Here is a 16,716-nt window from a genome sequence, read left to right as displayed (position 1 = left end):
GGAAGTTGACTGCATTAGTCTCATATTCATGCCCAGAATCCGATAGTGGAACTGGAATTGCCTTCTCTATCCACTGGTACTCCTCCTTCAGATGGCCTGCTTTCTGCACCTATTTCATTGCCTTCTTCGATGCGGTTTCACCTTCCGTTGTTGATTCCTCTTCCGGGACTCCTACTTCAGGCTCCCCTTTATGATGGTATTTCACCTGGAGTAGAAGAATATGGAAAGGTTTCGAGGCCTACTATAGATGGTAAGCTAATAGGTCTATGGCTTGCTCCTGTCCGCTCTTTTGTTATCTATAGGAGTCGTAATCTTTCCTTAGTACAAGCACTAAGTAAGCAAGTTACCTTTCTTCCACAAATCAATTCTTTCTATTGACCTCCTGCATGTGCAAGGTATACCCTCCCAGGCCCAGGTCAGGTGGGGAGTCCTTTGGTTTTGGAGGAAAATCCTACTTCTCAGAGCTTTATAAAGGCTTCATTTCGAACGGGATACAAAGCCCTTATTTCGTTCGTGCGTTGCTGACTATAATGTCCCAGAGGCGGACGATCCGTAGTCCTCATGATAAGCTTCATCCCACGCCTTTCTTGGAAAAACCAAGGCGATTGAATTGAATTAGCAAGTCTCCCTTTTTCTTTGGTAAGAAGTGAAGTGACTGAAACTATCTTTCGCTTTAAAGAACATACTTTTTTTGAGTTCTCCAACTAAGCTAAAGTTGTCAATCCTAACTGGCTCAAGCTAGTACCCGTACTAAGAAGGATCGCCTTTGATAGCTCTAAGCTTGGCTAAGCGCTACTGCAGTTCAGGTGCTATTTGAAAAGAAATAGGAATTTTTTGAACATAGCAATAGGACTCATTACCAGGTGGGCAAGAGAAGCCCTTTACATACAATAGGAGATAAGGGAGAAAAGGTGTGAAGGCTAAGCTTCTGTAAGTCTTTATAGAGCTCCAACTAGAGATACCGATAGAGAAAGTTGCTTCTTTGTATAATCCTCCTACTGCCCACATACTTATTCTCAAGATCCTGATCTAAAGAGGACGAGGGCGAAGCCCATTTCAATCCACCACCGGATGTTTGGACGGCGAATTAATGATGTTAGGGCGAATTGAGTCTCCGTATGGGAGCCCATTGAGTGGAAGCAGCAGGCAGTTAAGCAGAGGGAGGGCAGTTCACTTCCTCGAAAGCAATAGGACGAACTTGTTGGCCATTAGGACGATTAGGAGATAGAGGTAAGCGTTCCAGTAACAGTAAGCGATTAGCTTAGTAAGCCACCGAGTTGTACGAGAGCTTCTTGCCGATGAAGTGACTAGAGAAGTGTTAGAGTTAGGGGTTATTCCTTTACGACTGGTAGATTAGGATAATTCCTACTCGAGCTTTACCGGCATCGATTCAAAGAGGTATTTACCCCTAATATAATAATAGGGGCCTAGAGCAGGAATTACTAAGGGGGGATGATGAGCAGCTTCAACTTCAATCCCTATTCCAAAACTCCCAGGAAAACAGGAAGAACCAGGAACAAGCAAACAGGTATAGGTATCAGCTCTTTAGCAGCCCGGGTTGAAAAAAGGATATATAGCAGGCTGGGGAGAGAGCTCGGGAACTACAACAAGACAAGACACCAGATGGAGAAATAGGAGAGGAAGAGCTCAGTAGAAAGCAGAACTCATAACTACAGCACCCACCGCTCATTAAACAATATCGGACAAACTAAACGGTCAAATGCCGACTATAGAGACAAGAGAAAGGGAATAAAGCATGCGGCTTAAGGACTGGTGCATTACTATCCAGAACTCTTCCGGCAACAAGAGCTCCTTCTCTTCCGAGTTGGCATGAAGCCTATTCTGTTGATTCACTGTCCATCTTCGATTGGACTGATGCCATACTTTCAACTAAGATGCATACCACCAAAGGGGTGGAGGTTTGTGTTAGGCTTAGTAGGGCTCGAACCTACAATATCACCGTTATGAGCGGTACGTTTCAACCAATTAAACTATAAGCCCTTACGGATCTCTACATGCAATTCGCTCACTTAGGGAAGAGCGGATGGAAAGAGGAAGCCTTTGCTCTATCTGCTTCTTCCTCTTCCCAGGAATGAACAATTGGATCAAAAAAATGAGCGGCAAAACAAACAAGACAGAAGCCAGTTATCATTATTAAGAAAACCTATTATTGGTTAGTAAAGAACACAAACGAAAGGAGAAGAGCCTATTCTCTGTCTATTCCGTTTAGGGAATGGGTCTCGGTTTTAGCGATATTCGTTCCTTCTCTCAGTCTCAAGCTCTGTTTGGTCTTCCTTCCCCATTCCCCACAGGCTTCCGGAAGTGCAGGCCCTGTACTCTGTTTGGACCATAAGACTTGCTTCACTGACTTACCGATAAGCCCTATCTAAGGAAAGCAGCTTTCCGACTTTTCCTTCTGCTCCTACTAGTCTAGTAAAGGGGCTTTAGCCTTACAACAAGCTTGACTGAAATTGAAAGAGTTTGATCTATGATACGCTTGAACTTCACTATCAGTCCTAGAACGCTTACCGTGACGGAAGAAAGACGGATTTCTCATCTAAGCAAAGCGACTCTCTAAGCCCTGTGTTGGTTGGGGGAAGAGGGTCACGAAGATCTAAGTAAGGAGGGAGTTATAGTGAAGTGGCGAATGCTCTTTCTTCCTATCTGGGAATCATAGCCTAGTCTGACTCATCGAAGAGAGATCCCTACTCTGATTGCTTAAAAGCGAGAAGAATTCCTTTTCTTTGCAAATCTTATAAAAAAAGCTCCCTTAGGTTTTCTTCGCTACATGGGAGCAAGTCTCTTGTGCGTGTGAATTCGATTCTTGCTTCTGCCCTCGTTGTGCATTCTCTTTCCTTTTGTCTCATCTAATGATGTGTACCTTGGTGGAATAGATCTGTATACCGACAATTTCGATTGGGATTGCTAAAGAGTAAAGCAAGTACACCTGTAGGTTGAAGAAGAAACTTTCGTGCTACTAGCTTACTAAGCTTCTTTCCCTCTATCTCTACGAGAAGTACAAGTCACTCTAGACGCTTTATCATTAGCTCATTGGATTCGTCTTATATAAGCATTTCGGATTGGAAACTCATCGTCATACTGGATGTCCTCGTACAGATACCTTTTCAGATGCCTGCCTTCACTAAAGAAAGGAGAAAACGAAGCCCCGAAAGTATGCTTGATGACTTCCTTACTCTATCAAGGTTGTACTTTCAGTCCTTTTCAATAAAGAATTTGCCTGTGTTCAGTTAGTAGACCCCGGCTCCTTTTAGCTTTCTGTGGTATGGCTCTTATAACTCTTAGTAGCTGTTCTCTCCTTCCCTTTCCTTCTTCCTTATCCTTAAGGAATTGGATATAGAACCGTTAGGAGTAGGAGCATTCGTTAACAGACAATGGATTATGATTATCGGTCTATTTTCCGATCTTTATTTTTCATGAATTCAATTTCATAACTTTAATGAATTGTCCGAAGCCCTCCCCTTTGTTTAAGTCTGACTTCCCTTCGCTTCGGACCGGAGCGGATACATATCATTAGGGTTTTCTTTTTATTGACTTCTCTCTCTATCAGTAGTCCGCAAGCGGGTAAGTGAGCGAATAAGTTCCAGACGATCATTGCATAAGAGCGAGGGACCAGTGCAGGCCCTTCAGTTCCAGTTTTCAGTTCAGTATTTGACTAGGTAGGGTATAAAGCTATCTAAAGGAGCGTTATAATCCAAACTCCTTACAGGGATCAGATCAGTCCAGTAAGTAGGCCCAACTCCAGGCTCTTTCATTCACCTTGAAAACCGAGCTTTTAGAATAGAATGCTTCGCTAACCGAACCGAGACAGGCATCAGATGCTACAGCAGGGGTGAATGTACCAGAAAAGGAATTCAAAGAGGGGTCTTACCTTCATTCCTTAGTCTACTGTCTATCTTGCTCTTACTAGAAGGATCTCTTAGGACCAACCCTCGACTAGGTCACGGCACATGAGAAACTAACCCCATCAAACCTATGCTACTTCGTCCTGGTAATCTGTCACCACTTTTGTCCTAAGCGACAAGTAGCTATATACGGGCACTGGTAAACACACAATGCAGTTCATACACTCATGTCTGAGGTCAAGGCTGGCAATTTTTCATTCGATTTTTTTCCCGAATTGTGGATTTTTTCAAGAGATAAGATTTTGTCATATCCCTCTAATGACACGTAGCCCCAGAACAGTGGATGTTGTAGTAGACTTTCACTAATTATTGGTGGGCTTCCCTGCCAACAAAATGAGAGATTACATGTCTCACGTTACACTTCACTACTTGCCTTGGTGGGAATTATGTTTTCGTAAACATCCCTACCAAAGGCGATCCTATTACAGGAATAGCTTCCGGGACGCCTGTTACAATTTTCTTTCTTTATCAGGTGAGAGCTTATACTAAGTCCCATATAGCCCCTTAGATTTCTTTATAAGGGGCGACTATATGGTTAAGGCATAGTATCTTTTTCACTCGCTCTTCTCTGGCTAGGATGTCACTTATATGGCTATCCTTTCTGAAGCCCCAGAGGGACTAAGGCCTGTCGAAGAAATCTCGATTATAAGACCTAATCCGGCTTTCCGTGCGATATCTCCTTACTTGTTCCAAAATGGTCATTACCTTACTCTATCAAGTAAGTAAGTCAACTACCTTGCGTCAGGCCTATCTTATGCACATTACAGTAAGGAAGGAAGCTTCAGAGCTGTAAAAGCTTAATAAGCACATCTCCAGTAGTACACTTAGCTTACACCTTATTTCAACTTTCACATGAAGCACATTTTGACGAAAAAGTCTTTATTTATATTAACATAGCATTAAGTAGACAACATTTTACACTAGGCCATACATGCAAACATAACAAATAACACCAAACAAAGCTAGTTAGCATAGATAGGAGTCTATCTCCAGTAGGCACCGGAATAGATCTACACTAAAAAAAGACAAAGAACACCAGACATGAAAACAAATGTCTCCAGACACTTATTTAATTGAAACCTTATAAAACTAAAAAGAGTGGACTCTTCTATTCTAGTCTCCCTGGTCATCGCGGGAGAGGTTGGTGGCCTGCACAATCTGGTCTTGTTCTTCGTTGAGGAGGGCCCTCTTTTGGTTTTCTAGACTTCGAATGCGGTCCCGTAAAAATTGCATCCTTCTTCCTACGTCCTCAGGATCGAGAGGGGGCGGATGCTCCCAGAACAGACCAAGCATTCGCTCACATTGGAGCTTCTGGTTTTCTACCTGACGGATTTCGTTCCGAATTGTTGCCAGTCTTTCGGCAATGATATCCATTCAGTTTTACTGAAAGTCTTTCTTTCTGACTTCTACCTCTCTCTTTGAAAATATAGACTGAAAGAAGCTTCTATTTATAGGCGTTGGAGGCCCTTAACCCGAACTTATTATGCTTAAGGCCCTTTCTTATTATTAGTAAGAATTCTTGTCTTGGTTCCGTAACATGGTTCAAACCTGGCTTTTCATGAATATGGAACCCCATCCACTAGATTTTGCTGAATAATTGTCCTTTCCCCGTACGGATTTGAGTACGAAAGGCCCACCCCAAAGAGCGAATAGGACTTTCTTTTTCGCGGGTATCGCCACGCGGCTTAATCCCGATCACTCCCTCAGGAATAGGAGGTAATAATAGAACGCACATCAGAGAGTACTCCCCTTTCTCGTCTAATAAGGCAGGTTTCCAAAGCCCCTTTCTTAAGAGATAGAGCACTCCTTACTCGACAGCTCAAAGCGGACCAGTACAAAAAGCATGTGATCTGTCCAAAAGCTTCGCTTAAGCGACTCGCTCCGCCCGTACCCTACTTGCACTATTTAGCCCTGCGCTTCTACTTGTCTTTTTTTTATTGGCTGATCCAGGTACATCTTGAACTCCCCTCGCCCAATCCTCACTCGACAGCTCTGTCCTTGAAACACTTGATTGATCTGATCAGACCCTTGCTTTTTCCCAGCAAAGGTACTGTTTACAGCTCAGTTCACACTAGTCAGTACAGCTTTTTTTGAATTTCGTTTAGTGAAGAAGTTTCTAAAAGAAGAAAGTGACAAAAAAACTGGACGGAAAGCTCTTAGGATTTTAGAATACCTTCCTTTACCCGTTCTATTCGTGCTTGAAGACAGTTTGAAAGAAAAAGCTCCGCTCCTTTTAATGGACATTCTTAGCCGTCTTCCGAGGGCCCCATAGATCGTGAACTCTATATAATGAAATAAGGATTTCACCGTTTTCTAATATAGAGTTTTTAGAAAATATTTCAAAAATCTTTCTTATTTGAAACCCAATCGAATGGGCCAAGCGAAGGTTTTCTGGCTTAACGAGAGCTGGTTTGAGCCCACGACGATCTGTAATCGACGGGCCCGTCCAACAAAGTCCTACAAATTCAGACTTGGGCCTATCAAGCCTGTTTTCCTCGATGAAAGCCCCCTGATATGATATCCGTATGCCGGGCCAAAGCACAAAAGCCTACCCATCATCAAAACAAGCCCCAAAAATACACCTACTTTCTTTGGGAAGAAGAATCAATCCTGTTCCTTAACGTGGTGGTAGTACTATTTGTTGAGTAGATCGTAAATGAGCAAATGCTCTGACTATTCACGAAGCCTTGTTGGAATGCCCCTCTCATAAGGCTGAGTTGAAAGTCGCAGGCTCCCTCAGTCTATACCAGTCTCCAACTTCTGACTCTCAAAGCTTGGTTTGTGTACCTCCTTCTATTCTGACAAAGATAGGATCTATTTGATTGACCACCGCGTCACATTCTTTTTGAGAAAGATGTGACTAGTGCAAACTGTAATTTTGGAGCACATACTTGACTTTCTTTGAGAAAGTGATTTTCACACTGAATCATGCTTGTGGGCGTTGGCTAAGAGCTTTTTTTGAACCCCTGTCTGAACGAGAGTGAGAGATATACAGCAAAGACATAGCTGTAGCTTGAAGCTAGCTCCAAACCAAAGGAAGAGGGGGACAGACATATGATTGAGTCTTGATTTTTGAATCAGAAACGGCTCCTGAGTTAGACCTTTCAGGGAGCGTTGCAGTTGCCAGAACACTTGTCTCAGATTTCCTTCCACTTTACTACAGAAGCTTTGATTACAGAAGGCATTGAAAATCCCGAGTGTGGGGAACGTGTTGGAAAATAACTCAAGGTGGGCCGCGTCAAAGTATATCGTAAGTATACTTCTCTACCCGCTCGAGCATTCGGATACTTGATCTGCAAAAAAAAGATGACTACCAATTTCTTTCTCATAGGAAGACCGTCTTATGCAATCCTCACCTCTTCGGTACTGCTTACCTTAATGCGCGATTTTGCTTACACCTATCACGGCTTACCGCTACCATGAATACCCCTAAGACTTGCTTTGTCTTGCTTACCTTCCATTAGCTAGTTGTAAGCCCCGTCCTGCAGCTTAAGCCCGGGGTACCCCCATGGTTCAGTGCGTCAGGTGAATTTTTGTTGGAACGTCTCAAGCGCTTTGCCAGCGGATTTACCTCTCTGTGCCCCCCGATGCCAGCTGCATTTTCCAGTATTCTAAGAGCCAGAAAATGCAAAAGTCTTTGTTTTCCTTACTCTAACAAGGTTGCCTTAACGCCCAAAAATGGCCTCTTATCCATTACAACAGTGTGACATCTTTCGGGATAACTGTTATCGATGCAGCTATTGCACCAGATTCCTGGAATCTTTCTTGCATGGACTTGAGCCTGCTTTGATGCTGGGTTGGGAAATTGACAGTCGAATCCACCCAGGCGAACGGAAGGGAGAAAGACAGTAAATGATCACTTCCAATGGCTTCCATTCAAGGGAGCTACCACTCAAACTAGTGGATATGGCAGAGCACTCTAACTCTCTGAAATAGATTAGGATAAGCTTAGCCCTTCCAGTTGACTTGCCAACATTTTGGGGATCTATTGGCAGCACTCGAGAATTGTTAACTATTACGACACTTAGTAAGCGGAGGCTTTTCTACGAGAATAGCGCCTTGTCAGATAGTTAGCTCCTTAGAACGTCATGACGTTTCTCCTAGTCCGACACAAAAGAAAGTGCACTTCCACGGGATCTGCCATCGAAGGGAAATGGCCTGGACCAAGATCTAAAGTAACTGCAAATACTTCTGCTTCCAGACACACATAAAAAAGCACTTCTTTGGCGGGGAATAGACTGGCTTGTGAGAGAGTCCTTCTCATGCTACTTCTTGATAATGGCGTTGAACCCCTTTCGAAAGAGAAAGTCCAAGGAAGGAAGCACATTCTATGATTGACCTATGCCTACTCCTACAATGGCAATATCCAGCCGGGCGGGGTAATACGAAAATGAAGTAAAGAAAGCCGGAAATACCCTAACCGTCGTACAGGGCGTTAGACTGCTCCCCAGGTAATCAATCTATGCTAAACCTCCCAGGTAAGGGAGAGCATATGCGCAGCAGGAATCGTCTGTTAGTTGTTCGAATTCGTTGCTATTGAATCAGCTGTGAGAGAGGTTCGTTAGAGCTCGAGCAAAGCGAGAGGGAGTTTAGGGGCTCGACCGAAATGAGAGGATTGAGTGAGCTCGAGCGAAGCGAGAGGGCATGAAGCGCCTCGATAGTTCTTTGTTCAAAACGTTACCGGTTTTCAAGACCGGGGCTATCAACCACTCAGCCATCTCTCCGAAAGACAGTTTTTATTTTCTTCTTCCGAATCGAACATGGCCATAGGGGATGGATACCCTTACTATCTGTAGAAAGACCTCAGGTGTGAATCTACCGATCGATCCATCTATCCATCCACCATATCCACTTGTGAAATAAAAAAAGAAATTCCATTTCCCTTGACTCCATGTACGGATAGAGTGGTAAAGGGGGTGGTAACAAGTCCAATCGATTCGTGGTACACGAAAATCCCTTGATGATGTATTTTCTTATATAGGGATCAAATGGTATAGTTTATTTGTCGGTATCTTGGAGGATTAAAAGCATGACTCTTGTTTTCCAATTGGCTGTTTTTGCATTAATTCTTACTTCAATAATCTTATTGGTTAGCATACCTGTCGCATTTGCTTCTCCTGGTGGTTGGTCAAGTAAGAAAAATGTTGTATTTTCTGGCGCATCATTATGGATTGGATTAGTCTTTCTGGTGGGTATCCTTAATTCTCTGATCTCTTGAACCTATTCGTCCCAGACCCAAAACAAAAATGACCCCCCAAAAAAAGAAAATTAGAGGGGGGTCAAACTTCTTGGATGAAAAAAAAAGAGAATTCATTAGATATAGAAAATAATTGGAATCTCTCTGAAGAGAGTCTCCAGCTCGACCCTGCACAAATAGGATTCGGGTATATATGATAATATATCTGTGGATATATTGTGTATCACGAATAAAAAACGCGGATATAGTCGAATGGTAAAATTTCTCTTTGCCAAGGAGAAGATGCGGGTTCGATTCCCGTTATACGCGATGTGGCGAAAAAGACGGATTCAACGAGATATGCCTTGCCCTGCATTAAGATTTCAAACTTGTCGTCTACTTTCAGGAAATGTTTGGAACAGAGAACTTACAATAATACAGCGCCGCATTCTCCAAAGATTGAGAAACAAGAAGAGATCTATTAAGAGAAAGATTTATTCGAGAGAAAATCTTAACAGTTACATTCAATCACAAACAACACGAAAGTTGTCCCTTTTTCATGGAGATTTACCCATCACAGAGATGCACAGAAGAAGAAAACGATCATATATCCCTTTTCTACTCAATCCAGAAACAAGATCGGACGTTATTCCGGTTCGTCTCCATTTTCGTGAAACTATTCCTCAAGCAAGGCATAAGATAAGTCATCGAAGGGTTTGTGTGAATAATAGAATGGTAAACATTATTCATTTTAAAGTGTCCCACGGTGATATAATATCTTTTCAAGAAAATGATGCGAGAACCCGCGGTGAAGAAATAAGGAGATCTTTCTATAGCGAAATATCAGTTGATAAATTCATAGGAAAATTTCTGGATCGCCCGGTGAGAATGTTCCGAAGAACAAAAACAGAATGGTTCCGAAAACTCAAAACTAAGAAGGAATGCCGCCTACTACTAAAATCCCAGTTTTTGCAACAGTTGCGTTCTTCTATGCAAGAAGAAGACACAAAGAAGTTTGGATCCAAAAAAGTATGCTTAGGCAGTTATTTCGATGAGCACAACAGAATGAAGAGGAATTTGTATCATTTCAAATCCCTATTCTTATCGAAGAGAAGGAACGAGAAAAACCGAAATTTTCCTACTCAAACAAGAAATCCTATAGTTTACAACTCTTCTTTATATAGAAATTCGACCTATTGCTCCGCATCCCCCCTGAAGTTTACTATGAAGAGAAAAATCAAAAGAATCGAACTACCTACTCATTATTCGGAGGTGAATCATAGAACACCAAAAGCTGTGGTATCTTATGGACCTAACATAGGTCACATCCCTCACAACATAAGATTGAAAGATCCAAACCTTCTTCTTCTCCGCGGAAACGAACGTGGCCAAAACATATAAAGATCCGCGTAGTCGCTCATAAGGGACATATCTATCCGGATAGAGGATAGTCTAGATCGATTCATAGATAGATCTCTCGTAATATAGATAGGTATCTTCGTGGATAGAGATAAAGATAGGGATCCATCTAGGTCTTGAATAACTATTTCCATTTTTTTTCTTTTTGACGACAAGTTTTAACCAGTTAGTTAAAGGGCAAGGAAATATCGTTTTTCAATTATTAGGGTCGGAGCGTAGACGAAGCGAGCAGAGCCCAGGAAAGAGGAAAGCCCGTCATAAAGCAGTCGACTAGAAGTAGAAGACTGCTGGCCTGAGAGAAGGCGGCCTCTCCCGGGAAACATGGCAAAATCTCTCTTCTTTCTTTTTGATTTTGTGGGTAGGTTCAGTAAGAGCAGAGGAGATCAGATACACGGAAACGAAGACCTTCGAGCACAAATATTGGACCGGGAAGAAAAAAGGGGAAAAAGGGAAAGTCTAAGTACATATGGCACGAAAGGGAAATCCGATTTCGGTCAGACTTGATCTGAATCGTAGTTCAGATTCAAGTTGGTTCAGTGAGGGCGACCACGAAAGTCACCGAATGGGTCAGTCTTTTCCTTCAGTTTGTCCCAGATTTCAAATAGAAAAAGGCGTGGGAGGACGTTGCGGATGTCCGGGGCGGACACGACTTCTGATATTTGTTGGCTAGAAGACCACTGAAAGACACCCAGGACTAGAGCATGTCGTGAAAGAAGCACACTGGGCGGGCGTGCTTCGACCGTGTCTCCGGGGCACAGTTGAATGTAGATATCATGAACGTGAGGTGCAGGATACCAGGCCGAGAAACCCGGGCAACCACTCCCCTATGTGCCAATCGCTAGCGCATCCAGGGCCCCGGCGCCCAGCTCAGCTGGAGAGGCCTAGCCTGATCTGAGAAGTGCTAATTCGGTTCGGATAGACTTCATTCAAGAATGCCGCCGCCCTTGGAATCAATAAGAAAAGAAGTGCTAAGTTTCAGATCAGTGAATAACCCGAAACGAAAGAAGAGACATTTCTCGCTCGGCGCCTAAAGCGCACTATGCTCCGCTTCAACAAATGAGAGTTTTCGGTGGAACCGGTGAACCACGCGAGCTGGTTAGATGCGTGGGACAGAGGGCTCGTAGTACCTGCTAGCGCAGCTATGCAGTAGAAGGGAAGGAGCCTAAATCGACCCCCTTCTTTCTTTTTTTTCTTTGAAAAAAAAAAGCAGTACAAGGAAACTTTTATTGTTGTCGGATGAGACTAAGCAGCTACCGACCGTTCCGACGCGCCCTTGACCTATATAAAAACCAAAAACCTATAGGGGAGCCTAGTTTAAGCTGTCAAACAAAGGATAGAATGGAAAATCAAGAATAACCACTAGTAGGGGTATGGGTTACGTCTCGCTCAGTAAAGAGAGTTGTAGATTCGTAAAAGAGGAGAGGAGCCTTGACTTTCTATCAACTTAGTCAAGCGCGCTAGTTGCAATCAAACTAAACTAAAGCAAGAAGTGAGAAAGTTGACTTTGAGTTTGAGAAAGAAGGGCAACTTTTTAGATTCGTTTCTTAGTAAAGGTTCGTTAGAACTCGAGCGACAGCGAGAGGTTCAGAAGGAGCGACAGGTCAAGGGATGTTTGGGGCTCGCCCTAATTCATAATGAATAAGCAGGAGAGGTTTGTAGGCGCATCCGTTTTCTTGCTCGTTCGCGGCTTTCGTTTTCAATAAAGGACGTTTAGGCTTTTCTAATCGTTTAAGATAGAAAGGGCCTTTCCTTTCACAACTGCCTCTTCTTGCTGCGAGGGCGTTGCACGAAAGCAAACCGCCCCCCGCCCGATCAAGTACCAGTTGCTTCGCTGGTAGGCCCGCTTACGGGGGCATTGTCCCTCAGTTCTTACCAACCTCCGGTGTGTAATCGACATCTTGCTAGCTATAACTCGGTCGAATAAGAATCATTGATTCCCTCTGCTGTCAATTTCTTATTCATTCATGGCGCTCGCTTAGGTATTCGAAAAGGGCTCCTTTCTCATCTCAAACCAGAACAACTCTGAACGTTAGGGAAGAGTTGGGAAGACCACCTGAGCGAACCGACCGAAGGGACTTGACTTATCCGAACCGAACGATAGCGGCTTAAAGCTAAGCCTATCACGAGAATCAAAATCCTTGATCGACGGGGAGGAGCATCTCAAAGTATGGGGCAAAGGATAAAGCGCTTTTACTTTGTCTCCGGGATCCACCACAGGTTGGGTTTGAGAGCCGTGTGATGGGTCACTATCCAGCACGGTTCGGAGAGCACTTTTAGTCTGCGTTGGTGAATAGAAGCCCCCCCTATCAAGCAAGAAGGAAGCGGCTCTTCCCACGGCTCTGTCACCATTGACTCTATTTATTATTATGGGAAATCAGTGTATCAAGATCTCAATCTGAGATCTTATTTCGGTTCGATACGTCCACCTACGAGACTCACCTTTGGCTTTCGCCTCGGTAGGTGTATTATTCTACATTTTCCCAAAAGAGCATTCATTCATTTCTTTCTTCCCCGTCGACCACGACGACTAAAACGACGCGAAAAATCCAGACCCGGAAAGGTGAAGGGCCGGTGGTGGGAATTTGGGAAAGTCGGGCCGATCGGGTGTCTTCATTCAAGCGACGGTACAGAAGAAGAAGGAAACGAAGTGAGAGGCCGGGGGTCGGGAAAAGAAGATCAGGCGAGTCGGGAGGCTCGAGCACTCAAAAAGAAGCAAGGCTATGGATCTTCGTTCTAAATCACTTAGCCATCTTTGTAAAGGCATAGCCTTTCTGATAGAAGACGCTCCTTCGGCGAAGATTGAAGTTCTTTTTAAAAGAAGTCCCCGCGGCCCTTGAATCATTACTTAAAAGGAAGTACTTAATTATTCGGTCATGCAATACCCGAATACGAACAAAATGCACTACGGGTTTCGGAGGCACTTTTAGATGTTTGGTTCGTTTGGCAAGCGAAGCTAAGTAGCCAAAAGACCCCTTCTTTCTTTTTTCCCCTTTCCTTTCTTCGGTGAACTTTTTTTTTCCAAAGGATTAAGGAGAAAATGTTGGAACCTCTAAGGATAGAATGGAATTGATAGAGAAATTCATAGTAGGGGATAGGAGGATAAAGGGAAAGAGATGTTGTAGAGATCATACTGAGAAAGAGAAGAGTACGGGTACAACTCTTATTTGAACGAAGTCAAAGCGATCTTGTTGTCAATAGAACAAAACTAATACCAAGAAGTGATCAAATTTATCAAAGTGCTTTGGACATCTCTTTTAATCAAAACAAGATCATTTCGTTCTATTTTTAGTAAAATAGTGAAGAATATTCAGGGGGTTACGGGGATCCGTATATCTCAGATGAATAAGCTGTATCGTTCGGTTCGTGTATATCGTCAAAACGAAGGCTACGACAAGTTGGTTTTGGAAGGTACCTTTTGTCACTCAGCTTTCGTAATCGACATTGGCAAGTCGTAAGTGATATATTTCTACATTTTCCCGAAAAGGGAGAACAATCTCGAAAGGGAAGGTTTTAAACTTATTCGAACCTATCCTCTTTTAATCCACTACGACGACTCCAGCAAGAAAGTCTGCAGAACCAAGCAAGAAGGAAAGGACTCCCAAGGAGAAGATACGGAGACTCACCTTTGGGCCTCGGTAGGTGGAGAATTTCTTTCTTCCCCGTTTCCAGACCCGGAAAGGTGAAGGGCCGTCGGCCGATCGGGTGTCTTCATTCAAGCGACGGTACAGAAGAAGAAGGAAACGAAGTGAGAGGCCGGGGGTCGGGGAAAAGAGTCGAGTCGATCAGGCTCGACGATCGGGAGAAGCCAAACTCTATCAGGATTTGGCCGAAAAAGAAGCAAGGCTATGGATACCATGACCGATCATCATCGATAAAGAAGAATCTTTCTAAATCACTTCGGGTCAGCGGGGCCTTCAAGCATCCGAAATACGCCGGGGTTGTAAATGGCATAGCCTTTCTGATAGAAAATGACGACTCCTTCAGAAAAACGAAGTTATTGAAGTTCTTTTTCCCAAAGAAGTCCCGCTCCGACGGCCCGACGAGTCATCTACTTAAAAGGACCCTCCCCGCAGTGCGCTCTTCCTTGAATTATTCGGTCATGCAATACTTATTGAATACAAAGAACAAAATGCATTTCGACCCCGTCTACGTTCTCAATCATTTCGTGGCACCGGGCGTGGCTACGATGGGGGGAGCTAATGCACAGGAAAGAAGCTTAGATAAGAGAATACGTTCTCGCATCGCTTTTTTTGTAGAAAGCTCGACCAGCGATAAAAAGTGTTTGGCCGAAGCCAAAAAGAGGTTGACCCACTTCATTCGCCAAGCGAATGATCTTCGCTTCGCGGGAACACCAAAAACCACCATCTCGCTCTTTCCTTTCTTCGGTGCTACCTTTTTTTTTCCAAGGGATGGGGTTGGGGTGTATAATAACCTTTTTTTTGAGAATGCCCGTGAACAACTCCTAGGTCAATTAAGGAGAAAATGTTGGAACCTCATGGCTAAGGATAAGGTAATGGAATTGATAGAGAAATTCATAGACCTAGGTAGGATAGGAGAATTGATAAAGGGAATAGAGATGATGATAGAGATCATACTGAGAAAGAGAAGAATTCCGTACGGGTACAACTCTTATTTGAACGAAGTGAAAAAAATGCGATCTTTGTTGTCTAATAGAACAAAGACTAATACCAACATTGAATCGGTCAAGATCAAATCTGTTTATCAAAGTGCTTCTCCGATTGCTCAAGACATCTCTTTTCAACTGAGGACCAAAACAAGATCATTTCGTTCTATTTTTAGTAAAATAGTGAAGAATATTCCATTAGGAATTCAAAAGGGGGTTACGGGGATCCGTATATGTTGTTCAGGTCGATCAGAAGGTGAAGAAATAGCTAGAACTGAATGCGGAAAGTATGGAAAAACATCTCGTAATGTATTTAACCAGAAAATCGATTATGCTCCTGCGGAAGTATCTACTCGTTACGGAATCTTAGGTGTCAAAGTGTGGATTTCATATAGTCAAAAAAGAAAGAGGCGTGCTATATCCAAAACGTACGAAATATAGTAAATATCGTAAAGGCAGATGTAGTAGGGGTTGCAAACCGGACGGTACACAACTTGGTTTTGGAAGATATGGCACTCAAAGTTTACGAGCAGGTCGGCTTTCATATCGAGCCATTGAAGCAGCGCGTCGTGCTATAATCGGACACTTCCATCGTGCTATGAGCGGACAATTCCGAAGAAATGGTAAGATATGGGTAAGAGTTCTCGCGGATATCCCTATTACCGGAAAACCTACAGAAGTCAGAATGGGAAGAGGAAAAGGAAATCCTACGGGTTGGATTGCTCGTGTGTCCACGGGACAAATCCTATTTGAAATGGATGGTGTGAGTTTGTCAAATGCTCGACAAGCCGCTACATTAGCGGCGCATAAACTATGTTCGTCAACCAAGTTTGTTCAGTGGTCGTAAGCTAATTAGTTAGTGGGGAAAACCCGGGCCGGGATGAAAAATCATTAGGCTTTGTCTTTCTTCCTGAACGACGGAAGTGACTACTTGACTTTCGTATACTAGCTATTTTCAGATCTACCAACTCTTGCTTATTGTTGCAAAAGGCGATCCACTATCGGTTGTAGTCTTCTTGATCTATCAAGTCAAGAGGGCGAGGCTCCTAGCAATGGGAGGAAAGGGGAGTGGGTAAGTGGGCTCCTTTCACTGTGAAAGTTGCGGATCTCTTCGCCCCCTTCTTAAAAAAACATTGCTCCGCCTTCCCTTTCTATAACATAAGCTCGCCTTGGCTTACGCACCTCTTTCTTAAGCGTCATGTTAGGCTAACTTAACCGGACTTCTAACTTCTGACTGCGGCCTGCGTACTGGGGACTGGGGACTGGTTTTCTGGGGCCTGGGGATATACGTCCCCAGGAGGACCCAGGAAGATTGAACGCGTGGGACTGCGAAGGTATACTCTGACTCCATAAGGGAGAACTTCTGTCCTGCTAGGAAGAAGAGACCTCCTCTGATTATTATCCCCTTGGGGTCGTTCCCATCAACACTCTATGGCTTACGAACTTCCCCTTAGGGATGCATTTCTTTCTAAGCTCTAGCTCAATAACTACATGAACTCAAAGAGATATAGTAGCCACATCCTATCTATATAGTCAGATCCTAACTGACGCTTCTTAGCTACTGAAGAGGGAAG

The 16,716-nt window shown here is 43.6% G+C and overlaps 3 protein-coding genes across 3 annotated transcripts; 2 read left to right on the top strand and 1 right to left on the bottom strand.

Moving 5' to 3' along the window:
- Positions 1–5,036: 5,036 nt before the first annotated feature.
- LOC127264278 (uncharacterized) lies at positions 5,037–5,578 on the bottom strand. Its single transcript, XM_051293721.1, has one exon. The coding sequence runs from the start codon at positions 5,295–5,297 to the stop codon at positions 5,037–5,039; it is 261 nt and encodes an 86-aa protein (XP_051149678.1). The 5' UTR covers positions 5,298–5,578.
- A 3,003-nt stretch (positions 5,579–8,581) lies between these two features.
- Positions 8,582–12,883, top strand: LOC127264274 (ribosomal protein S4, mitochondrial-like). The gene has a single exon (XM_051293716.1). The coding sequence runs from the start codon at positions 9,373–9,375 to the stop codon at positions 10,498–10,500; it is 1,128 nt and encodes a 375-aa protein (XP_051149673.1). The 5' UTR covers positions 8,582–9,372; the 3' UTR covers positions 10,501–12,883.
- Positions 10,985–15,720, top strand: LOC127264277 (ribosomal protein S3, mitochondrial-like). Its single transcript, XM_051293720.1, has 3 exons — positions 10,985–11,084; positions 12,813–13,165; positions 14,204–15,720. Exons 1-3 carry the CDS (start codon positions 10,985–10,987, stop codon positions 15,581–15,583), a joined length of 1,833 nt encoding a protein of 610 aa, XP_051149677.1. The 3' UTR covers positions 15,584–15,720.
- Positions 15,721–16,716: the final 996 nt, after the last annotated feature.

The sequence above is a fragment of the Andrographis paniculata genome, unplaced genomic scaffold (genome assembly GCF_009805555.1).
Source record: "Andrographis paniculata isolate CXL003 unplaced genomic scaffold, ASM980555v1 Contig6END, whole genome shotgun sequence".
Lineage (NCBI taxonomy): Eukaryota > Viridiplantae > Streptophyta > Magnoliopsida > Lamiales > Acanthaceae > Andrographis > Andrographis paniculata.
Note: the sequence above shows the minus strand (reverse complement) of the source record. Positions and strands in the feature narration are given on the sequence as shown.

Excerpts from the sequence above, each read along its gene's own strand:
- LOC127264274 (XM_051293716.1), top strand. The coding sequence starts at position 9,373 with ATGGTAAAATTTCTCTTTGCCAAGGAGAAGATGCGGGTTCGATTCCCG.
- LOC127264278 (XM_051293721.1), bottom strand. The coding sequence starts at position 5,297 with ATGGATATCATTGCCGAAAGACTGGCAACAATTCGGAACGAAATCCGT.
- LOC127264277 (XM_051293720.1), top strand. The coding sequence starts at position 10,985 with ATGGCACGAAAGGGAAATCCGATTTCGGTCAGACTTGATCTGAATCGT. Across the intron at positions 11,085-12,812 it reads CCACGAAAGTCACCGAATGG|AAGCCCCCCCTATCAAGCAA; the intron begins GTCAGTCTTTTC and ends GTTGGTGAATAG. Across the intron at positions 13,166-14,203 it reads CAGAAGAAGAAGGAAACGAA|GGCCGTCGGCCGATCGGGTG; the intron begins GTGAGAGGCCGG and ends GGAAAGGTGAAG.